This window comes from Rhinolophus sinicus, chromosome 16 (genome assembly GCF_057876585.1).
Source record: "Rhinolophus sinicus isolate RSI-liver-muscle chromosome 16, RSI-T2T, whole genome shotgun sequence".
Taxonomy (NCBI): Eukaryota; Metazoa; Chordata; class Mammalia; order Chiroptera; family Rhinolophidae; genus Rhinolophus; species Rhinolophus sinicus.
Genome location: NC_142516.1, coordinates 35807325 through 35832844, shown reverse-complemented (window position 1 = coordinate 35832844; position 25520 = coordinate 35807325). Strand labels below are relative to the sequence as shown.

Sequence of the window (25520 nt, the reverse complement as noted above, 5' to 3'; positions counted from 1 at the left end):
TTACAGACTGTCTTCAGTGAGGTTCTCTTGGAGGTCCAGAAATGAATCAGGAAAGTAGCAAATATATTTGCAAAACATAGTGGTTTTTATGTTGGGTGCATGATTTGCATATTGGCATTTTCATTAGACTTGCTGTACTTCACATTGTTATGCTTTTAAAAAAATTGTTCTAATTCATCCCTCAACGAGTATTTATTGAGGCTCTGTGCAAGGCACTGGAGATAGTGGTGAACTGCACAGGCAAGATCCCTGTAGCAAATACTCTAGTGTTCCGCCCACATCCTTTCAGCTCTTACCATCCCTGTACTTGCAAGCACCCATGACTCTCTGCCTAAGGGCTTTCTCTTAGCCAGAAGCCCTCAGCCAATGACAGATGGTATAATAGTTGGAGGGTCAATGACACAACTTCCTCACCTGTTGGATGGGGTATCTCTGAGATTGCATTCTATACCATCTCCCTAAGTTCCATAGGGATTTGAACTCCAGCTGTCCCCAGTGTAACCCACTGGAACATGTATCCATTGTGGGCTTCCCTCCCCTGCCTATGTCATTTCCCTCTTGTGTTTCCTGGATCCCTTCCTAGTAAACTGCCTTCACTTGAATCCTTGAGTCGGAGTTTGTTTCCGGGGAAGCCTTGTTTAAGGCAGTCACTGACTTCCTGAAGCTCAAGTTCTAGGAAAGGATATAGACAATACTTAATAAATCAAATAAATAAGGCGATTGATCGGTACATGCTGAGAAGGATGTGAGTGGAGAGGGCTGAGAAAGACTCTGGTTAAAGTGATGCGGTTGGGGCCCCTCAGAGGATGTCATAGTTGACCTGAAACCTGAAGGAGGAGAAGTGGTTAGGCATCAAAAGAATCAAGAAGATGCTTCTGAGAGGAGGCAAGAAAGTGAGCAGGAACAGGAAAGAGGCCACCGTGGCTGTTTAGGAAATAGAGGGGTGGGAGGACTGGGTAGGATGGCTGAGGCCATGTTATGCGGGACTCCACAGTAGTGGTCAGAAGTTTCTACCAAATGTAACGAGAAACCTTTAAAGGATGCTAAGCAGCGGGATGCAATAATCTGATTTATACTTGAAGATGATTACTCTGGCAGTTCTGTGGAGAAGAGATGAGGGGAGGCAAGAATAAAGCAGGAGTTGAGTTAGAAGGCTGCTGCAAAAATCTAGGTGACAGATGATAGATGGCTCTCAGCACCCAGATCAACTGTTTATAGGGAACATGATTAAATCGAATAGCAATGCAGAATACATGTGTATTTATATCTCTGTCTCCAAAATCATGTATATGTACGTATTTCAGTGGTTCTTAGCATTTCAGGGTAAAGAAATCTTTGAAAATCTAATGAAATCTGTGCACTTTCCAGAAAAATGCAAATATACATGGATACACAGTTTTGAATTTCTGATGGGGGATTGGGAAGCTACGGAGTCAGTCGATAAAAACCTTAAAATAAATAAATAAATAAATTTATTTAAGATATTATTGACATATAAGGTTATACTATATTCAGGTATACAATATAATGATTCCATATTTGTATATATTGCAAAATGATCACCATAAGTCTAGCTAACAACTGTCACCTCACATAATTACAATTCTTTTCTTGTGATGAGAAGTTTTAAGATGTCTCAGCAATTTTCAAATATGCAATAGAGTATTATTAACTATAGTCACCTGCTGTACGTTATATCCCCAGGACTTATTTGTTTTATAACTGGAAACTTGTACCTTTTCACCCATTTCACCCGTTTTGCTCTTCCCTCAACCCCTTGCTTCTGGCAACCACCAATCTGTTATCTGTATCTATGACATTTTTTCTCTCTTTTCTTAGATTCTATATATAAGTGAGATCACATAGTGTTTGTGTTTCTCTGTCTGACTTATTTCACTCAGCATAATGTCCTCAAAGCTCATCTATATTGTCATAAATAATAAGATTTCCTTTTTTATGGCTGGATAATATTTCATTGTATACATATACTACATTTTCTTTATCCATGCATCCATCGATGCACACTTAGGTTGCTTCCATATCTTCACTATTATAAATCATGCTGCAGTGAACACGGGGGTGCATATATCTTTTCAAGTGTTTTCACTTCCTTTAGGTACATACCCAGAAGTGAAGATGGTTGTTCTATTGTTAATTTTTTGAGGCACCTCTGTACTGTTTTCCATAGTGGCTGCAACAAATATTTTTTTCTTTGTCTATATTTATTAGTTAGGGTAGGCACCCTACCATAGTAAGGAAGTCCCTAATTGGTAATGGTTCCAACACAATAGTTTATTTTTTTCATTTGAATGAGAGTTGGAAGATAAAAAGCTTGGCTTCATTGAACCTCAGTAGAATAACTCAATTTTTATACTGTCTACACTCACCAGACAATACTGGGAGAATTAGCAGAGGATTTTTCTGCTATCTTCAAGTCATAATTTCCAAGTTGGATATGAGTGTTGTCTTTCTTCTGGAAAGGTAGAAGGGGAAAGCATGGGGTAGTACACTAGGTAAGTCTTGATGGGCCAGCCCGAGAAGTGGTACCCATCACTCTGCTCGCTGTCCATCCGCTAGAATTTAGTGGTATGGCCACAACTAACCCCAAGAAGGGCTTGGGAATGTCGTCTCAGTATGGGCCTAGGAAAAGAAAGAGGAAATAAAGGTTTCAGAAAGCAGCTAGCCATTTCAGCTAAAACACACATGTTTTTCTTTATATTTGTCACATTGGAGGTGTTCAGTACTACTTAGAGAGCAGTAACAATAAGTCATATTGGAAGTTTGAGGGAAGGGAAGGGATGAAGCCAATGAAGATTGGTCAGGAGGATTAGAAAACCCTTTGCATCATGATTTCCACAACCAATTTAACTCAAAGCAAACCCGATTCCTTGTCTGCGGATAGGGGACTTATGTAAAGGTTGTGTCCTTAAGTGAAAGATGAAGATTAAATTGAAGTGGAAACTTGGCCCTAAACTACATTGTTCAGTGGCCTCAGGAACTGGAATTAATTTGAAGCAAACTATTACTCACTCTGATTATGTATCATTTGGAAAGGGAGATAATTATATTGTCAGTAAAGTGATCCTTTGCATTCGTTTCCCCTCCACTCCATTTACCAGTCCTCCTAGTTCTTTGAGGTAACAGGCGATCGGCCACTCCAGCAGGTACTCATGAAGTGTCTACTCTGAGCTCAGCACTGTTTGGTCCATGCTTTCCCTGCAGCAAGGCCGCAGACAGCTCCTCTTTCCTGTGTCCTTTAGGGGGTGTGGCCTTAAGAAGTTGGGGATGGAATACATTTCTGTCAGTGAATCATTTTCCCATTTGCTCCCATTAAAATGTTAGATTCTTTTCTTGGGGGTGCACAGTGGTGAGTCTTGCCTTAAAATATGAAGAAATTACATTTGAGAACACAGCAAATTTTAATTTCTCCAGAGTTACAAAGGAGGAAAGCTGATTTTTCTCCTAACATACTAAAACGATTTTTCCAAAACTTAAAAAAGAAAAGAAATCCAGAAATTGCATTCTCTGGAGATCAGAACTCTTCTAACAATCACGTTTAGCGTTTGTGCAAGTCAGCATCCACAGGGAGGATTACATTTCTCTGCATTGCCTGTTTCTCGCTCCTTCCTCTGATTGTCTCGCTGGCATTGTAAATATTCCTTTTCAACCCCCTAAATTTTAGCTGTTTCCTTTGGGAGATGTTTGAAAAGCAGTTTTTATTGCCATTTATTTTATTTCGTTTAAGTCCCATTGTAGAGTTGTTAGTGTGTTAATGTGCAATTTTTTTTCTACATTTCCCTTCTCTGGTCAGGGAAGATTGAACTTTCTTCAATGTAAGATGGATTTCATTGGTTAATTTCATAATTTAGAGTGTTTGTTGGTCTAGATTCCAAACGGAGGAGTTCCTTTAAGCTCACTGCAACTACATTTGCTTTTGACGGAGCCCTTTATTTTGCAGTGAGTAAAGTGTCCCTTATTAAACAGAAAATAAAAGACTGTTTGGCAGGGCTCTTCCAATGGGTGAAATATCACAGGAAATTGAGAAATCGTTTCATTTTGGCCTTGTGGGAAAATTTTGCTGGTGAAATTTAGTATTAAGGTTTAAAGACTATTGCTTAAATCCATCAAGAATGAGCTGTTGAATAAAGGATAGATTCAGGGGAGTGGGGCAGAGATATTCTTGTGACCTTGCTATATCTGGTCTGTTTAATTTTCCACGTACTCTGGGATATGGCCCAAAAGATTGTATTCTCTTTCACGTAATAATTGTGTTATTGGTAAAGATAACTTAGAAAGGTTTTTAGGAATTTAGGAAGAAGTTTTGTCAAAAGTTAGCCTCAGTTGGATGCCCTTTCATTTGTGCCTGCAAGAAGGGTGTTTTGTGTGCCCAAACAAGAAATGTGTCCTAGGTACAGCATCTAGAGTCTGTGTTTCAGTTAACTGTGGGTTCCTGAACAGGGGCCAATCCACTTTGGGCATTAGACCTGTACTCTGAGGTCTGAACATTGGTCCTTCCTTCCATAGACATCTTGTTTGGGATTTGTGCCCCCACACCAGTGCTGTCAGTTCAACCCCCTAGTCCTGTTTCCTTTCTAAGTTCCTTGGAGACATGGTGGGCAGCAACATCATCCTGACACTTCCTTGTTCGCTTCTCACATTTCCCTCAACTTGCAATCTACCACCATGCCCTATTGATTGCCCTAAATGTGCCTGACAGCCATTCCCTTTTCTTCCCTGTCCCATAGCCCCAGTGCCTGGTCCAGGCCACCATTCTCTCGTGTCTTGATTTCTCTAGAAGCCTCCTTAACCAGTCTCTTGCCCTTAGTCTTGCCCTCTCATAATTCTGTTTGTACCCTGCAGCCAAAATCATTTATCTAAAATTAATCTTGATCGTGTTATTGCCTAGCTTGAGTTTTTCCTTTTCTTTTCCTCCCCTCCCCTCCCCTCCCCTCCCCTCCCTCCCCTCCCCTCCCCTCCCCTTCCCTTCCCATGTTGGGGAAGGGGAGGCTACCTGTAATTCTGTAATTTTCATTATAGAATCCAAACTCTTGGCTTGGCCCTTGCCTTTTTTCTCAGTTTTCTCCCCATTTCCAGCTGCATCAGCCCCATGACATAGGCAGCACCCCCCACACTAGCCATAACTGGACTACTTACGCTGGGAATGACCCCTCTGCTTTCCCCGATTCGTGGCTAATTCTAACCCATTGTCTAGAAGCTAGAGAACTCTCCTTTGACCCATATCCCCCCCCATTGGGATGGGGGCCCATACACCCGGACATACTTCTAGTGTTGCTGATCTTTGCAAACTCCATGAGGGCAGGCCATGCAGCTTATTTTTCTTTGAATCTTCTGCTCTGCCTGTTGAATAAATAAATGAGAATGCCTGACTACTTATAGTGCTTTTCTCTACATAAAACTAAATTCTGATTGTAACATTGTAAACTTTGGCTAATTTTGGCTACTTTTGGAAAGGCAACTATGAAAGAATAAAAGACCTGGATTTGGCTGAGTCACTACAAGCTATGACCTTTGCTAAATCTACCAGCCTTTCTGAGTCTCTCAATTCCTTGTCAATGAACAGAGGACAATATGTTACAGGGTTTGGCTGAGGACCAAGGGAGAAGTGACTGGGACAGGGGGAGGCACTTGGTGAATTATAATGACTGCATGCGTGTTAGCTGCCTTATTCTTATTCTTTCCATATCTACAGTTCTCCTTACTGTACCCATGATGAACACCAGCCTAGGAAAGGTGGGGTGTGAGTGGTTTCATGTGGCACAGGTCAGGGATGGGTATTTGCCAGGTCTCTGTTCAGTTAGATGGAGAAATACCCATGGCAGGATGGAAGTAGTTTTCCCATTGGAGATACACTCTTACCTTCCCCATACACTGTTGGTGAAAGTAAGACCAGTGGGAAAGCAATTTGATTACATGTGTTGAGAACCTTAACAATGCTCATCCCTTTTGACCCAGTAGTTCAATTTCTAAGATTTACCTGGAGGGAATGAGTTTTGAAAATGGGGATAGAAACACCTAAGAGGAGTAGATGTTCCTTGCAGTTGTGTTTTTTATACCATGTTTCCCTGAAAATAAGACCTAGCTGGACAATCAGCTCTAAGGCATCTTTTGGAGCAAGAATTAGTATAAAACTAGTCTTATGTTACAGTAAAATAAGATCGGGTCTTATAGTAAAATAAGAGGGGGGTCTTATATTAATTTTTGCTCCAAAAGATGCTTTTGAGCTGATTGTCCAGCTAGGTCTTATTTTCGGGCAAAACACGGTAGTTAATGATCAAAAGAAATCTGAAAGGTGTAATCAGTAAGGGACTGCTATGGCATTGGCCTTCAGTGGGTTTTCTGTAAGATGGAAACATGATTTTGAAAAACAATGCTCAGGTGAAAACAGCAGTCTTAAAAAAATACAACCAACAGTTTAATTAAAGCTATGGAAATCAAATGAATAGCGGGAACAAAAAGTGACTGGTAGTAAAATACATTCCGTTTTTAAAGAGATTAGTTGTAGCTAAGAAATCCACAGGCAAAGCCCTGCCCCACTAGACCAGGGACCCCATGAATGAAGTTCACTGTCTTTTGTGCAAAGAAATCTTTATTGGATAGAGGCCAGTCCTTCATCCTGTCTTCTAAAATCTGGAAGAAAGCATTCCGAAGAATACCAATCAGAAGTAAAAATTGACTCCGTTTGGAGAGCGGAAGTTCTAGAATACCAGGGAAGGAAGGGCTAAATATATTTGAAAAAAATAGCAATCATGACAGCTTTGGAAGGCATTTTCAAGTGTGCACAGGGTTTTATATGCATTGTTTCATTTTAATTGGCTCTTCTACATAGCTTTTTATCCCACTGCCTGCAAAAATCGCTGCAAAGCTAAAGAGCTGAACAACACAGTTACTTACTTGGGCTCCATTGCCTTTATTGGCCTTATATCCAGGGATACAGAATTCTGTGCAGAATTCACTTTTAACCCAGTGGAAATTACCTAGAAGAGAACAGTTGGGCCCAGGTAACAAATAGGTACTTCACTGTGGCTTTATTCACTGGAGGACGTCCAAACATTCGGCAGACTTTTCCTTACACGTGCCCATGGAGCTTTATAGTGTAAGAAGCACAGAGCCGCTGTGAGCTGTCCACTGTCACACAACAAGTCAGCCATAGAATCCGTGTAGAATTAAGATCCCCCCCTTTTTATTTCTCTTCAATCCTCGTCCAGCCCAAGTGTCAGTTCTCCCAAGGAATTTCTTTCATGTTTCTCTTTTACTGCCTGTCTCAGCTCCCGAAAAGATCTATTTTCTCTTCTTGTTTTCTCACACGACTGGTTCAGAACCAATCGTAGTGCAGTTGTCTGAGGCATTGTGTGTTTTCACCCTTGCAAGTTTCCTGTTAGATGATTCGATACTTAGAGGGAAGGGAGAAAGTGAGAAAGAAAGAAAACTACTCAGAGCTGTTCACCTAGGTATCGGCCATTTTTCTTGAAGGCAGACTGCTGTCTCCTATCTGATTTGAATCTCCATGTTCTCAGGATGAGAAATAAATCTTTACACAAAAATCCAAAAGTTAGTTGTTTGAGAGTAAGCTTCAGTCCTCAATGGAGCGTTCTGAGGGAATTTAAGTTATTTTACTAAGGACAGTGCTGAATACCTCTGGTTTACGCTTCTCTTTCGAAGTTTATTTTATGTTTTGTTGTGGTTTTCAGATTTCTCATGGTTTGGATTTGGGAAAGTAAAATCAAGACAAGGTATTGGTAAGTAGTTCTCACTCCTCACTCCTTCTTTGGATAAGTAATGAGCTTGTGTTTAATTCGGCTGAAACTGTTTAGCCCCTCTTCATACTTGTTGGCTTTTGATTCTTTTTCTGTGTTCCTGATTTCTGATTGGTTGAAGAAAGAGGCCTAGAATTTTTCCAGAAAAGGCATCACTGTTGCTAATTGAGTTCAGTAAATGGTTCTGTTTTTGAAGTCGACTTGTTTTTATCCTTATGGGGAAGTGTCAACTATGACCCAGTTCTATGTTGTTGATACATTTTTGAGGAGGTTAATAAAATGCAATTATACCACAGCTCCATGCACAGCAAAGCTGCCTGAATATTCAAGTGTGGAAAAGTGTGGGTCTTAACTTTCCCATTGGCCAAGATGCAATAAATCTCTGAATTGGTAAATCAGCTATTCATTTATGATCATTCTCTTTCAAAACAAGACTAACATCCAGATGCTATGATTGGTGCTTAATTGCATTCAGACTATGTGCTGACGATGGAAAAGCAGAGTTTGTAGCTACCAAATGAGTGTAGACAATGTATCACATGTCTAGGATTGAAACCAGGTGTGATTTCTCAGGGCCTCCAATTTGTTCAGTAATTTCTGTAGGTTTAGAGACAATGGACAGGAATTACTTAGAAGTCATTAAAAGACAAGCTTTCTTCCCTTTTGAATGTGCATTTCCAAGATCTGGCCATCTTGGACATCCTTTGGTTAGTATTTATTTTGGTAGCAAAGTTGGCTATAGATCAAATTGCAAAGTAGGGAGGTGTGCCAGTGTCACAAAGCCTTTCAGTCCCATGCCATTTGCTCTATACATGTTCATCCAGCCATGCAAGGAATCCTGTTTCCTTTCCCTTTTTGAGCCTGATAGCTGTCACCCTGACCCTTAACTATCACCATGAATTCCAAGGGAAAAGCTCTTAAACAGTAAAGGGAAAGTGGAGATGTGGTAAAGTTGGAACATTGAGCTCAACCAGCTCAGGATTCACTGGCGACTCTCCAGGGACAGATTTCAGATACAGCTGAACATAGTCCAGAGAGTGTCCTGCTGGGCAATCTTAAAGGTGTCATGTTTTAAGGCTTGTGCTGTGTGTGTGTGTGTGTGTGTGTGTGTGTGTGTGTGTGTGTGTGGTGGGGGTGGGTGGGTGGGAGGAGTTGGGTAATAAACTCTCCAATAGCACTGTGAGATGGGGTCTTCCTTCCACTAAATAGCAAAATGACTAACCGCTTAGACATTTTCCAGGCCAGTTTGCCCTGCAGAGAGGTGCTGGTTCCTAGAAAGCTTCAAAAACAGGTTTTTCCCTTTAAGGCAACAACAGAGAGAATTCTTCAGAATTGTTCATTCAGCTACAGTTCATCAGAAGTGCTGCTGCTTTAAAATGTTGGTTTTGTTATTATTCAGGTACGAGGAGGCCGATAAGTCAGGAGACAACTACCACTGAAAAGATAGTTCATTACCCACAGCTCCCAAGAGAAGAGGGCATGCCACATCTCAGTGGGGCCACACGGGTCACACTGGGTCAGTCAAGAGGCAGAGGGAGTGAGGGGGACATGTGGACAAGTGCCTTTACTGTGGTCTCCTCAGGAAGGAATGGGTGAGGCAGGATAAGTAGGTTTAGGATTGTGTGTTTTGAGGAACTTCAGTGGGTTCTGGGGTATCAGAGCTGTGCTGAGTTGTCTGATATTTGGGTCTCGTGTAATTGGGCACGTGGACAGTAGCCTGGAGTGTGATAGTTTGATAAGGAATGTGGTTGGGGTATAGATTATGGATTAGTTTGTTTGTATACGAAAGATACTCTTACAGGCAAGGTTTATTCTATCTGTGGTAACTGGCTCATCCTGGATAGGTTAGTCCCTCCAGGGTCATCAAAGCCCGAGATATTGAAACTTCAGAATACAAAAAATAAAAGACATGCTTAATACAGCTCTTCAAGAACAATAATCTCTCCCCTCACTTCGATGGCTTTGTTGGTCTTGAGGGAAGGAAACTCCTTTCCCCGAAGACCTTCACTGATTCTTATCACAGGGAAATAACTCGGTTAGGCTTAGAAAGGTCTGTACAGTCTTACATGTAGGATATGTTACCGAGACACTCTGATAAAAGAAAAATTCCTCTTTGCACCTGAGACACATTAAAAGAAGAATGGGCTCAAGATGTTTCCAGGCATAACTCATATTTGTCAGTTCTGTAATTAGAACTATCTACCCCAAACTCAGCAAACTGCACATACCCAGCAATTTAAAACTTTTAATTAACTGTATAAGACATTTTCTCAAGTCCTTGTATGAATTTCTTACAACTCGCTGTGATGTGCCCCTGACTCTTCTTCTATCTGTCTTTTCTTGGTGTCTCCTCAAGCACGTGCACAGACACACAATGACACATCGCGTGACATGCACAGACAGGCTGCTGTCAAATTATATAGACATTCATTGTCCCCGCTGAGAGCTTTTCCCCTTCCCAACTTTGCTGAGCTCCATTAGATCAAAATGTTCATAGAAAAATGGGGTGAATCGCTGCAACCCTGCCAGCCACATCAATCTTCCAGGATTTGGAACATCAATAATGAAGAAAACAGCACTTGAAATAATATTCCAATTGATAAATTGTTGAGGTTTATGTGTTGCTCAGATTTGTCAACAGCAACCTTCTGGCAAAGTGAAAAGGCTTTTGAAAAATGACCTCTGGTGCTTTATACTGCTCTTATGCTTAAAAATCCAGCCCTCCTCCCCTTACCCCCCCAACAGAGAGTGCGTTTCCTCTTGACCTGCTACATCAGAGTCAAGGGTTTAATCAGAGAGGCCAGGGGAAGGAAAAGATGTCCTTCAATGGAGGAAGGGAAGCAAAGAGCATGTCTCTCTGCTGAACCCTTTAAGTTAGGACCCCACTGTGTCCATGGCAGATGATTCAGATTCTAGATTCCTGGAGGAATCTCAACATTATCTTCTAGGTATCAATCCCTTCCAACATGAGGAAATGCTACGGGAATGCTGATAATCTGACCTGGGCCCAAAGAAATCAGAGACAAAGGCAATTGGGATCAGTGCATTTCTGATCATTGCAGAGGCTCCAGAAACAAAGATCGCTGGCCTTCTGACAGCATGTGGAGTATTTGAACATGACAGCTCCTGCATTTCTGAGGATAAACGTACAGCCTGGAATCTGTTGAGAAATGTGTGGCCTTGACTGTACCCCCCTCGGGGAACTCAGGCGGTAGCCTGCTTGGGTAACCCCCAAAGGAGGAAATATCTGAACAGAGTGAGGGAGCCAGCAATGGGAAGGTTTTATTGACAAGATGCAGAGACCTCAGCACAACATTTTCCATCTCTGGGTTTAAGCTCTGGGTGACCTAGGGCTGTTAGGAAACAAATCATAAAACAGGGATGGTTAAGGATATTAGGAAGAACTTGTCTTTATTGTTGGCAGAATTTCTGGTCTTTGCTAATGCTGGTGTGCTAGGCACAAGACAAGCATGACCAGGGAGCTTGCCTTCGCTTGGAGTATTCTGTGGCTTCTCAATTGGCTGTGTGAGGACTTGTTTGCAGAATTAAGCCAGAGTGTATCATTAACGGCATCTTAAATGCACATCCCCTTGAGATAATGCTTTTAAAAATTACCTATAATAGCAGTTGGCTGCCTCCTGCATAGTTTGTTTAAGATCCAGCTAGCTGGGGATTGTCCAATTGTTATCACTACATACTGTGATAATCCCCATATGAGGGGAAAATGGATCTTGAATTGGGTGATGGATTACTATGATATTTCATAGGGGGTTTAAAAATGTATGACACAACCACTTTTGTTTTTAGAACTGCAATGCTTCTCATTGAAATATTTAAGTGTGAGGGAAGAGGGAAAGAATGAATGGAGGTGCTGAAACATGCATCCTGGGGGGTTGGATGAAAACACATTCCCTTGCTCAGGAAGTAGTGATTCAGCCTTTCCATTCCCTAGGACGCATTTGCCTTGGCTGTGTATTCAATTCTGCCTTTTCATTGCCTTCCCTTTGTCTTTCCTTCTTATCCTCTCCTTCCTATCTTCCTCTTGGCTTATCCAGTAGCCCTGGCCAGTGGTTGCTTTCTGTGGGACCCCCACACCCATTCAGTACCCTGCAAAAACATATGTGTAGGGGGCTTTGTCTATTTTTCACGTATGGAGTGTCTACTACGAGCTACCAGGATCTTAATTGTTTTGAAGCTTCCATATAGACCTTTATCTTCGTGAATCTATTTTTTATTGCAACAGCATGCGTTGAGTGGTCAATAGATAAATTGTTTAGACAATACACAGTAGACCATATTTATGGGCATATACATCCTGAGACTCTGGACTAGAAAATTAAAGTGTTATGTGAAAAATGCTATGATTATTGCTTTAGTATAAAGATATCTGTGGAATGACTCTATAAATAATATTAAGAGTAAAGGCAAAGCAGGTAAATTGCCATGGGATTGAGCCATTAAAAGTGGTGCAGCTACTGACAGAAGATACAGAGAGAAGGACACAGTAATAGGACAGTCCAATGCAATTCCAATCTACCAGTTGTAAATTCACTTAGTTATACCTAGTAGCAATTCATACCCATGAAGCACATTTAAATTTGCAATGCATCTTTATATCAGTAGTCTCATTCCAGTCTCATAGAATAACAAGCAGATATCCTTTTGCACATTTTCCAAATGTAATTGGATGTAGAGGTAGAAAAAAGGTGAGTGACCGGACCGAAGAATGAAGAAAGGAACTCAGATCTTCAAACTCCTAGTACATCTTTCAGTACACAGTGAAACAGAATCCTAGATTTATGCTGGAGTTGCACTGAGAGAGTGTTCCAAAGATGTTCAGAGAACAGAGAGGAAAGCTACATATTAAATTACAGAAGAAGGAAGTAAAGAAATTGGAACCCTCACACATTGCTGGTGGTGAATGTGAAAATGGTACAGCCACTTTGGGGAGCATTTTGGCAGTTCCTCAAAATGTGAAACATAGAGTTGCCGTGTGACCAGCAAGTCTACCAAGAGAAGTGAAAATGCATGTCCACACAAAATCGTGTACATGAATGCTCACAGCAGCTGTATTCCTGGTAGCCAAAAAGTTGAAACATCCCAAATGTCCATCAATTGATGAGTGGATTAACAAACGATGGTATATCCATATAACGGGATATTATTTGGAACTAAAAAAGGAATAAAATAATGACACATGTTACAAGATGAATAAACCTTAAATATGTTATGCTAAGTGAAAGAAGTGTGTCCCGAAACATCACATGCCATACGATTCTATTTACAGGAAAGTTTCAGAATAGGTAAATCCATAGAGAAGGAAACTAAATCTGTGGCTGCATAGGGCTGGGATTGGGGAGAATGGGGAGTGACAACCAATTGAGATGATGAAAATGTCCTAAAATTGTAGTGAATATACTAAAACCCACTAAATTGTACACTTCAAATGGATGAATTTTATGTATGTGAATTATAGATCAACAAAGACATTTAAAAATGACAGGAGCATATGTATTTTTTCCAACTGTAGGCCCAGCTTCAGTTATCAGCAATGATGATGACTCTGCTAGCCCTCTCCACCACATCTCCAATGGGAGCAATACCCCATCATCTTCAGAGGGCGGCCCCGATGCCGTCATTATTGGAATGACCAAGATCCCTGTCATTGAAAATCCCCAGTACTTTGGCATCACCAACAGTCAACTCAAGCCAGACACATGTAAGTACAGCTGTTTATACTTATTGGCCCATTTACTGCGTAGCTGTGTCAACAAGCACATTTATCAGAGTCCTGGAGAGGGATGACTCAGGGGAGAGGGCAGTGAAACGTCTGAGGATTCTTGGGACTTTGGGACCATGGAATAGATCCTTTGATTTGTTGCTTATGGAATTCTTAGTGCATGTCTTCTGCTGGGCTTGGAACTGTGGGCAGTTACTGATTTCTCTTGAGATCTATTTCCAAAACCATTTGTCAACATGAAGTTGGAATCAAGGCATGCTTATCTTGAAAATGATAGAGACAGAAACCAGAAGTATCATTAGAATGCACATACATCAGTTACAGAAGACAGGCAATTGGTGAGATTTAAATTTGCTTTTGAAAATCATTCAAATAGGCACTATAGGTAGTTAGGAGGCACAGCTGCATACAGGTAGTATCAATTCCAGTTGTTCTGTATTCTTTGTTCAGTCCTAGTTCCCAGCATAAGACTTGTTGTGATGTCACGATAGCAAAGAGACATCACAGAAGACTGTGTGCATGTTAAGTAGGCTGCCTTGTAATTCCAGAACCGGGTTAACCCATTAGCCTGTGTTGGAAGCTTGAATTTTTTTCAGAGATTCTTATCCTATTTTCTGAGCCACTGCTCAAATGCAATAAAGGGAGCACAGCCTTAAGGACAACAAAAAATAAAATCACATTGGACAAACAGGTCTATGCCAGTGGAACTCCAGACCTTCCCTCACACATGAATAAGGGACTATGAAGGTTAGAGTATCAGGTGGCCCAGGCCCCAGGGGCTCCCTGGCACTGAATAATGCATACCTACTCTCTATTTGTGTATTCTCACCCCATCTTAAATGCTGTTCTTCTGCGCTGCCTCAGAGGCAAGGTAGGACTATTGTAAGGTTAGGATTTGGGGACTGACATTCCATTGAGAACTCTAATGGAATAAGGAGGCTTAGTAATGAGTATCAGATCTTTTCATAGATAAGGAAATACATGTGTGTGTTTTTCCCTCCTAGTCATTAAAATTTATCTCAAGGTATGTTTAATATTGGATTTGCGTTTAATCATTAGGAAGAACAGTGTTATAAGCTTGTAATGTATGAAACTGGACTCCACCACAGATTTCAGTTGACTATGTAATGTAACAAGATAAATAGAATAGTAGATGTGAAGAATACTGAGCTTCTTGAAACGAAAGGTATCAATTGAAATTAAGGTATTATTAATTCTAATATTGTGGATAAGACATGTGGAGGCATTGCTTAAAATTTGCATCCTTTGTTGAGATAAGCATCCTCCAAAGGTCCTTGAAATACCCTGCATGCTTAACAGTCAAATACTGAATAAGGCAAAGCAGCATATTATGATGGGAGAATCTGCCATCATTTTTATTTTTCTACCTAGCAACAGAGTACTTTGACACCCCTGTCACCCCAGTATCAGGCTGTATAATGTACTTCAGTTAGCCTGAGGCTGTATCATAATTGAGGTTGACTAAAATCAACCTGTCCTCAAAAGTTTGCTCTCCTTTGTCAATGGAGGAAAGATAAATCTGAATAATCAAGTAGATAGCATCGGCCCAACAAGTCCAATAAGAGAAAATGAGCAAATGAGCAAGAAAGCAAGCAAAGAAACATAAACAAAAACAAGTGGGATATATAGAAGAAAGTGGACTAGATGGCTGCGGAGTCTGTGGTTCAATCTAGAAGTGCTTTTGACCCTCAGAAATCCCACAAGAAAGTTTCCATAGGTCGTTTCCTTAATCTAGAATCCATGGAGATTTTTGAAAAGGTTTTGGGTTAGATATTTTTACTATTTTGGAGGAGTCTTGATTTTGTGACTCAGCCACTCTATGCCACCGGCTCTTAGAAGGAATTGGCAGAGACTTGAGGAGACCAGCCTTCTCCTCTCAGCTTCTGTCCTCTGCTAGAGGTATCCACACCATTGATTCTCCATTTGATGATTCCTTCTTTAGAAAGTCTTGCTGGGCCCTTCACCCAGCATCCTCACTCAGCTCAGCATTTATGGCAAAAGAAATTTTCTTTCTTCTAAGCTTTAAGCCATATGCTTTTTCATGATTAACAACACTTAAAATCACACATCTTCTATGAATTCTTTTTCAAAGAAATGGGAATGAAGAAGCAATTTACTTCTCTTTTTCCCTTCATCCTTTCTAAAAGTCATTCTTTACCCCATAATCATTTTTCTTTATCCTCAGTGTATCTGTGGCCTTTTGTTGTTCTGACTATGACCACTCTCTTGTACTCATATGTGTTTCTGTAGTCTTGTTTAGGTTAGATTGTAAGCTCCTAGAGAGCAGAAACAGTATCTGTGGAACGATTCCTTCATAGTGTGAGTTATGATATACTTTTGATGTTGGCCAGGTGTTTACCAGATGTGGCTATATATTACTGAAATAGTAATTGCTTATAGACTTGTAACAAATAAAGATAATCCATAGCCTTTTTCATTGGCTCTATTCCTATTAAACTTGCCTGCCTAGTAGTTTACTTGTTAGACATGTTTTTAACAATATATTAGCCAATTTAAACAGATTTAGATAACAATTTTAGCAGAAATAATTTTCTAACCAAAAATCCTTTCTTTGAACATCATAATTATAGTCACCCAGAAATTAAGATATTTCAGAAAGCATAGATCTGACACACAAAGGGATCTGTTGCTCTAGGCCTATGCAATTTTGGGAAGTTAGCTTTCAATTAAGTGATTCCCATTGAATATTTTTATACTTAATCTCTAAAGAACCTCTAAAGAAGGGCTCTTCCAAGAAGCTGGATAGGTTACTTCTGAAAAAAAAAAAAAAAAGAAAAGAAATTAAGAAGATCTCAGAAAAAGTTTAGAACTTTTCTCACATGCTTAAAGCAAAATGATATATGGACAGTATACCACCAACCTCTGGACCTATCAGAGGCTTGGGCCATGAACCAGCAAATTTACTTCTATTTCTTGTATCTACCTGCCATTCAAAGTTGCTCTGCTATTCAAAAGCAACTTTGAATAAGAGGCTATATCCACGCCTGATGGAGGAGAAGAGTTCTATGGTTGTCTGCACATTCTGGCCAGACAACATCTTGACGTCACTCCTTAGAATATATGTGTGATCTTACAAAGAGTTGTCCCAGTCTTATTTAGTGAATTGCAAAAATTTAATATGGAAGGTGAAATTCAGTTCATTAAATATTTATTGACTACCCACAACACTCCTATAATACTAGGAACTGGAGGTTCAGTGACAAGGATGGCAAGTTCGTCAGGGAGGTTAAAGACATTATCATAGAATTACAAAGCACTGTGATAGGATAGCTTAGAGCAAGGGTCCTAAACCCATTACCTACAGGATCATGCAGGCAATATGAGAAACAGGTCAGATCAGAAAGATGATATGCCATTGTGAAGGCCATGTTGGAGCATGGGTCCCCTATTACCAGATTTTTCCAATAAACATCAGCACTTATTATTTTATGTGAATTTCCCAAGATTTAAAACACGGGGTGGGATCAATAAATGATACCAGTGTGAGTTAGATTTGTTCTGTAGTGCACCACCATCACCTGTCTGTGACCCTGGAGTTAGACTTTAAAGAGCACTTCGTACAACCCCCTTATTTTATTTACAGACAATGCTCACAAGTGGATTTACCAAAATTACACAGCCTCGATACTTGCATAGTTTTGCTTTAAAAACAACAAACGTGATCAAACCAGATTTCTTTAAATATTGCATACGATCATTTAAGTGAAGGGTGTTAATAAATTATATCCCCAGAAGTACTTTTTCACTATCAAGAGCTATGTCAGGTTTCATTTAGCAAGTCCAGAGATGGTTTGCAGGATTTTAGAGCAATCTGAACAGGGCTGAATCACTCCCGAGCACTTTCCAATAGCAAGTCTGTCTACTTTATTGCAGGGCCCAGAGGTTCCCCCAAGACCGCCTGATAATAATTTGGTATTTGGAGGCTCCTGTGTCACTGCAGGAACTAAAGGAGGCTAAATCCATGCCTGATGGAGGAGAAGAGTTCTATGGTTATCTGCACATTCTGGCCAGACAACATCTTGACGTCACTCCTTAGCTTCCATAACCTAGCCAAGCAAGAAGTTACCTTCCAGAGAGAAAGCAGTGTGCTCTAATGACTAAACCCTCAAAGTGCTATGCCACTTTAACTATAGACCCATCTCCTCGATCAATCAGGATGGCAAGATGGAGCTGAGGAGCTCAGCAACATCAAGTCTGGAGTTGGTCTTTAAGTCAACTAGTCCGTATAGACATGTCTGAAAACCACGTCATCTGACAGCACGGGGTGGTTTCCCAGTAGGAGTTATAAGCTTGGTTCAAGGACAGCTGTGCTGCCATCCTCTCCTTGACTGCTGAGAAAATTTTTGACAGGCAGGGTACAATGGGAACACACCTTCTGGGCAGGAAGAAAGAAAGAGAAAAAGAGGGAGAAAGGAAAAAAACACTAACCAGCATTGCCCCCAAATCATCAACCTTGGGTTCTCTTGAAGGGTGGGAATGTGTTAGAGCTTCCCCTGCAGGAAAAGCAAATGCCGTAGACTGATTGCCATCCCGAAAATTGTGTCTTTCCTAGAACATCCTTGTAAATTAGCTAGGGTCCTAGACCTAGGGCCTAAATTAAATGAGAATTGTCTCAAAATATGTACTGTATGTGTTTGTTCTCTCAGAGCATGCCCTCTATGTATATCTAGGGCTAGTAACTCCCTGTGGTAGATGCACATAAATAATTCTGACTTTTTTTCACTTTGAGTCCATTTCCAGTGAAATGGATCTTTATTGATTTCCTGCATAATGTGCCATACTTCTCCAGGTATTATAGTTTGTGTGTGTGTGTGTGTGTGTGTGTGTGTGTCTGTGTGTGTATGTGTGTGTGTGTGTGTTTTCCTATTGGTTACATGCTTATTAGGCAATTCTGTATATAAGCACAGATTCATAGACCAGCGAAGAATAAGGAAATAAGACATAATAAAGGGAGAGAGTATTTTAACAATAGTTGAAAAGATCACACAGGTCACCCTTCGCTCCCTGTAACTGTCATACTCACACTGTCATTGTGTTACCAACAAGGGGAGGCAATGGAGGTGATGTTTCTCACAGAACTGCAGAGGTTTTGGACCATAGGAGCTCATTAAATCAAAGGATGAGAGCACTGAGAGTTACCCGAGGTCATCTTCAAACTCGAGTGCCATCTGTGCCTATGGTCCATTTTGACGGTCAGGGATAGGATTTAAAAACAGGTAGAAACAATTGCTTTAGCACTTATCTCTGTCCTTGTTCTCTTAATTTTGTCTTTCAAAAGTATATTTTCTTCTAAGCATTTAATTGGCCAAATAATAGCTGCTTTGGGAGCTGTTTATTTCCCATTTGAAGGCCATGGCCTGCACTTTAAAAATAAGCTAAGTCCATTCTGCCCAGCATGAGTGTTAGGACAGAGAGAACGCACTTATTTTAGGATCCTTAGAAATTGCTTCGTTTACGGCACACTGGGTTGACAATTCATCCCTTGGGGGTCTTCATGGCACATCACTTGAATTCTGTAGGTCCCAGTCCAATTCTCTCTCCCTCTCGGTGCCATAGTCCCCCATTGCTAGCTATAACAGCTTGATATTATATTCTCTTTTCAACTCCAGAGGAGATGGTAAGAAGCTATCAAATAATGCTTTAAAAAGCAACTTGAGGTCCCTAGAAGAAAGGAAATGAATATGTGCTGCATAATTACATTTACAACGTAAGCCATGTTATAAACTCCACCAAGATGAAGATTTGTTAGCAAACCATTTCCAAGTACATTTACAACAAGTAAAATAAGAGACATCATTTTATTAGCATTTGACTGCTGGGTGATATTATTTGTTATCAAGAAGAAATACCACCTGGTTATATGATACCTAGACCTCTAGAGAAAACCCTTCAATCCTACACGTAACAGCTGAAAAGGAAAAAACAATTATGGATTTAGGTTGAGGAGACACTCATAGTGATATTGTGAAAATGTTTTTTACTTCCACATCATTGGCCAACCAAGAAGGAGTTATGCATCCCCCTCACATCAAACATTTCAGTCCAATTTCACCAAATCATCAGTGATGTGCTGGAAGCATGCCAGAAGATACAGAATCCTAATGCATTTGTTCTGGGTATTTCCCAAGGCCCAGCTCAACTGGAAAGTGGGTACCAGCAGGATGAATCTAATCAAGCTGTACCCCCATTTTGGTTTCCAGTTGGTCACTCATGCATGTGCCAGCAGATTGTGGACCAGGACCAGCTCAGCAAACACAAATGCAGAGGAGCCTCTTCTGTTGCTAAGAAGCTCCTGCCACCCAGATGCTTTGAACACTTGAGTGCTCCCTATGGTTAAGTTGAGATGGCATGATGGGAGCTTTCCTTGGAAGTGCCGCTCAATCCTTGATGGCAGCTATTAAAACAGAGTGTACGTTTTCTCCTTGTGAAGTGCAGATTTTTCTCTGCCTTTACTAATTCTGCCAGCCTGAGAGGGTAATCCACTGTAGCTGGGTTTCTTCTCAGATTTCTCCCCATGCCTTCAGTGAGGCACAGTCTTGCTGCCCTTTATTCTCACTGACATTATAGTCGGTTTTTTGTTGTTTATTTGTTTTAGTGTGCTTTTTCTTGGTAGTTGTTACTTCTCTTGAAAGGCAGGTAATAGGAATTTGCTCCATACCAGGGAAAGGAAAGAACTGGGGAGAGAAGTACTTCTTAATTCAACCTGATGGCCATGCACAAAGGCAGTCTGGCTCCTCAGGCTCAGTCCCTAAGTGGGAGGAGCGAGAGCTGCCTCCTAAGGGGGAGACAGCTGCCCACAGGGTTGTGAATCCGTGCTGCCCTCTGTCTGAGCCTGCTCCTTTTCACTGAGAGAATGCTTCCTGTTTCTGAATGTCTGGCCCCCCCCTCAGGGAAGGGTAAATCAGAAGGCAGTATTTGTGGCCCATAGGAAAGGGATATGTCAGTATTATAGTGACCACCAGGACTGAGGAGGTTTCTAGGATGAGAATCTTTCAGTTTTAAAAACAGGACAGTCCCAGGCAAACAACAATGGCTTGGCCACCCGAGTTGGTACAGACGTGATGGTGTCTGCCAGTAAGACAGAATTAAGTCTTAATTACCCAACATACCTCTAGGTGTCCTAAAATGAGACATTAAAACAAAAATAAATAATATAGGTTATAGTTGGCAATTTGGAAAACATAACAAAGATGAAATAAAAACTCACCTGTAATAAAAACTCACCTGTAATTCTCACTGGTAGAGAAAACCACTGATAATACCATTGGTATATATGGCTTTCTAGTCTTGTGAATGTCCTTCTAATCTCCTGCGATATAAGGTCTAACCATTTGTGCCCCATCTTTATCTGCACTGAGCTTTGTTCGTTTTTCTGTAACAATGGTTCATCTTGGGTGGATTGTGCTGGAAAGTCTGTAGGAAGCACAGTGGGTATATTACTGCCAGTTTCAGATTTCGTATTTGCTTCATGGTATATGGGGTTAAGATAGACTGGCTATGTCAGGTCTGGTCTGGAGTGACCCTAAATCCAGAGCAGCATAGCTTTCGTATGGTGAGCATCATAAAGGGGATTCAGCCTGTGTTGTGGGCTGGGAATACTCAGGAAATAGAGGCTTCCTGTTCTGCCAAGGCAGGCTGAGGGCTCTGGTGTAGGGTCAGCACATTTAATGACTCCAAACGTAGTATACGGCTCACCTGAAGCAGACGATCACTTTCTGTCTCCCAGTTCTTCACCCTGACCCGCTAGCTCCTTTCAGGGAACTGAATGTGCTGCCTCTTACATGGCCAGGCTGGTTACGTCTGATGTGTTTCCCACTATGTCGGCTGCCTTTCTTCCACCCACAATCCCTTGCTGGTGCAAGAACCTCTGATGACTTGGAATCTCCCCTTAGATGTTCTGCTTCATCTAAACTTGATGGAGTTAGCTGCCCAATAATCTCCAGTCTTTCTGTCTCAGGCATTTGAGCCTAAACTAGGGTTCTGGCAAGGGGACCTCTCTCAATAATAAGACAGCCAGTAGTATGCCAGTGTCACTGTTTTGCACAGTAATGTTCAGGTTGACAGACTCTAAAAATGAGTTCAAAACGTAAATTCCTATGATAGTAAGAGATTAGATTTGTATGATTTTGAACCAAAGATGGTGATGGTGGTGGGGGGAAGAATTCTACAAAGAAAACAGTAATCTAATGCCTGGTTTCTGTATAATTTATTCTTATCAGTTACTGTATGTGCTATGAATATGGGTAGACATCAACATTCTTTTTATCCTGTTGCTATTATGTAGCACATTTATTTAGCCACGCCATTGACCTTCTGGGTACATTAAAGTGGAACCCAAGCTCGTTATTAGATAATGATGCATTTAGACTGAGTGCCATATTCCTAATGTTCCAACCAAGTGGTTGGTATAGAGGGGGCAGGATAAAATTCTATACTAGCTAATTATATCAAAAAAGCTAGTCTCTTTGTCAGGGATTGTCTTTACTACAAGATATTATGTGATACACCTGCTTGTAAAATAAGCAGAGATAGCACCACTGAGCCGCCACAGACTTATTTACCTGCAAGAATAATGGCGTTTCAGATCCATTTATACTCTCATGCCCAGTACTCATTCCCACCCTTGCTCCTGAAAAGAATTTACTTTTGCAAGGTAGCTGGCCTTCAGTTTGTTGCTAAAGAACAGAGAGAAACTAGCTGATGGCCCAGGGACAGAACCCACATTCTTATTTTATTTTAATAGAGTACCCCAGGCAGCTGGAGTAACTGGTCTCACATTGTCTCTATCCTGGCTTTACTTTCTCATCCCATAAATATAGATTCCTCATGCTGCCATCCTCCCTCCTTTTCTCTGTGTATTAGGGCTCAGGAACCATGATGCTAATGATCACATTTCTTCCTCGTTCCATTAATGCCATTTCCTGATACCCACAGAAGCAATTATGAATGCATATCACTGTTTGACCCTTATTTTGAGAGGGCCATTTTCTTCTTTCCTGAGGCTGTCACTTTTGGGGTGTTTCTTTCCCTCTTAAGGGCCTTTGTTTTGAGTTGATTGTAAAATTCCTATTTACACATAAGGTTTTAGTTTTCCTTGAACTCTACCTGGACCTATACCAACATTGGTTTTGGAAGAGGAAAGCACTCGGTTTTTTTTAGTAAGATATTGGTGGTGGGGAGCTCTACCTTTGATTCCTGAACTCCTGAGCTTTGGGGAGGGAGCTGATAGCTAAGTAGCAAAGGGAATAAGCTTATCACTCACTTCTTAAATCCCGCTTCTCCTCTGGGGTGGGGTATACTCTCTGCTGTTTCCTACAGGTTGCATCCCAAGATTTAATTAAAATGGATGTTAGCTAGACTGGGGTCAAATAGCTGATACCTGGATACGGTCCTTGATGTGAACGTCTCAGTGCTCTCTTTTGTTCTCTTCGAAGTCCCTATACCCTTGGCCCACTTTTGGAAAGAGGAGACTTGTGTGGATGGGTAAAGATGATGCTTGCCAAGGAGACTTCTCTGCTAATGGGCATGCAGCCTGGGTGTTTCAGTGATCCTCTCTCAGAGGTGTCTCTGCTTCCCCACTGTGGGCGATGCGCCTCTTACTGCTGGGCCTGCCTGCTGCCTTGCAGCGCTGGTCTCAGCAGTTCTGCCCTCTAATGCTGCACCATGATCTGTGGAAATATGCTAGGGAGGGGTCTCTGTGGATTGCTGCACGTTGCTTAATTCCATTTTCCTCTCTTATATTTGATGCAAGAGAGTGGATCTAATAATACATGACTTGCATTCTTTTACTATGTTCAAACCCCAGGGCTTGTCCACGCATATCAATGTGATTAGTGGAGATTGGAATTCTTTATTCTACAGACATGTTCATGAAAATAAGATATGTTGTATTGGAATTTGTGATGTAGTTGATTGTTCAGAGCCAAATGCGTATACCAATAAAGACAAGAATATCAGATCTGTGGTCTCCGTTGCCTACTTTTGTCACTTACTAATAATTATTCTTACATAGACTTGAGAATATAATTCAGTGTTAGGCTTTCTAAAAGTACTACAAATAGCCCCCTAGAAGTTGCTCCCGTTTAGCTCCCAAGTGGCCCCTCTGGGCTTTCATGCAGCCTCCTCTGCACCCAGGCAGGGCCCGGAATAGGATAAAGTGAGCGAGGACCTCCCTTAGGGTACAGAATTTAAAGGGGTACCAACAATCTCAGTAATCAAGGTAAGTAATATTTTAATGCGGTATTTTAAAAGACAAAAATTAATGGAAAAAAATCTATGAAAAAAATGGCAGAATCTTAAATAAAGACAGGATCCCAGAGGGCTTGGATTGGTGAGGTGAGTACGGACCCTTGACAGGGTCAGATCCTATCAGATCTGTGGTCTCCATTGCCTACTTTTGTAAGCAATTTAACATTTTAATATTTTTCAGCATAGATGTTTGCATTAATTTTGATTTTTGAAAATATTGCTTTAAAATATCATTCATCTCCATCACTGAATTTTGGGCGTTCCCTTAAACTGATTTCACCCTAGCCTGGCCTTGGACACAGACTCTTTCTGGCCTGGATCTTGTGTAAACCTCTGGGTGTTGCAAAGCTCAGTTTTGTATACATTAGCTGCTGGGCTGATTAGCTTTCAGTCTCCTCTCCCTTCCTGCATTCTTGGCCTAATTGTGCTTCTTCACCCCCACCCCATCTGCCCCTGGAGATACATTTCACTGGCCCCCTTTTGCTCAGCCAGCCTCAGCACCTCCAGCACTAAGCATCCCGTGCTATCTACTGAAATATCTGCAGAGACATGCACTCTCATCTTCTCACTGCATTTGTTTTTTGTAGGCGACTCTCCAGAGTGAGGAAATGAACAAGGCTGCCTGCCCCTTTTCTCCCCCAAAAAAATCTTTTAAAAAGGTAAAAAGGGTAGGTTAGTCAGAGGACCCTCTCAGTAAATTTGAGAAATAATCTAGGAAAAAGTGGATAAACATTTAAGATATAAGTGAAATAAAAAAAAATATTGGATAATGCTTTCTTTTCCCACATTTGTAGTTTTAGTATTACACTTGCTAAATTAAAGAAACAATATTTGAGATTCTAAATACTCCATTTTCACTCAGTCTATTCCTTGATGTCATGAACCACATTGTAATGTCTGTATTCTTTATGATTTTTAAACAACCAGTATCTAATGCGCCAGGCCCTATGAGTTCCATTTTCACATAAACAAAAAAAAAATTATTCTAAGTGCTGGAATATGAATATTATTAGTCTGTGTTTTTTTTGTTTTGTTTTGTTTTTTTAGCTGGGAAAACTGAGGTTCAGAGAGGTTAGGAGGAAAAATAACAAACCCAGATTATACCCCAATATGTGAGAGAGTTTCTGTTCAGGCCCAGATCAGCCTCCTGGAAATCTGGGGAAAGCAGTAGCCTAGGGCTACTGTTCACCTTTTCAAAAAATAATATCCAGCAATTTTCTAACTCTTTAAGAGGAATTGCAGTGTTGGTATGGCACCTTTCATGTGAGTTTTTCAATGCATGCTGAGTGTATTAACCTTCAAACATAAAGACTCAGGAATGCCAGATAGCAAGTAGTGAACTTACAGTTGAAGGAGAAAGCAACCAGTGGTTAGTTGACCCCAGGCTCAGTCTCTAACGGAACGGTTGACACAGGGCCTGCTGGGATGGTCGTGAGGTTTTCTCAATGGAGTTCTTACCAGAAATACTAAATAATCATGAGTAATCAAACCTTATTTTTATTTATTTTTTAAACATTTTTTTAAAATTTATTTTTAATTATAGTTGACATACAATATTATATCAGTTTCAGGTATACAACATAGTGATTAGACATTTATATTTTGCTAATTAAAATCATGTAAAAATCCCACTCCCCCATCCCAGCCCATTCTGAAATGTTTACCTTTTTTGTTTATTTCAGAAAATCCTAGGAAAAGCATTTAATACTATAGGT

General features: G+C 40.8%; 1 protein-coding gene across 6 annotated transcripts in view; it reads left to right on the top strand.

Annotated features, from left to right (window-relative positions):
• The window catches only part of NTRK2 (neurotrophic receptor tyrosine kinase 2), a 319031-nt gene that overhangs the window by 164106 nt on the left and 129405 nt on the right, over positions 1-25520 (top strand). For 3 of the 6 annotated variants that reach the window (XM_019750104.3, XM_074330613.2, XM_019750105.3), the window contains one exon: positions 13306-13494. In XM_019750104.3, coding sequence (XP_019605663.2) covers positions 13306-13494 — 189 coding nt within the window. Of the gene's footprint in view, positions 1-7709; positions 7758-13305; positions 13495-17430; positions 17588-25520 lie in introns of those variants that run through there. The other 3 variants (XM_019750100.3, XM_074330611.2, XM_019750106.3) reach the window with 2 other exon arrangements.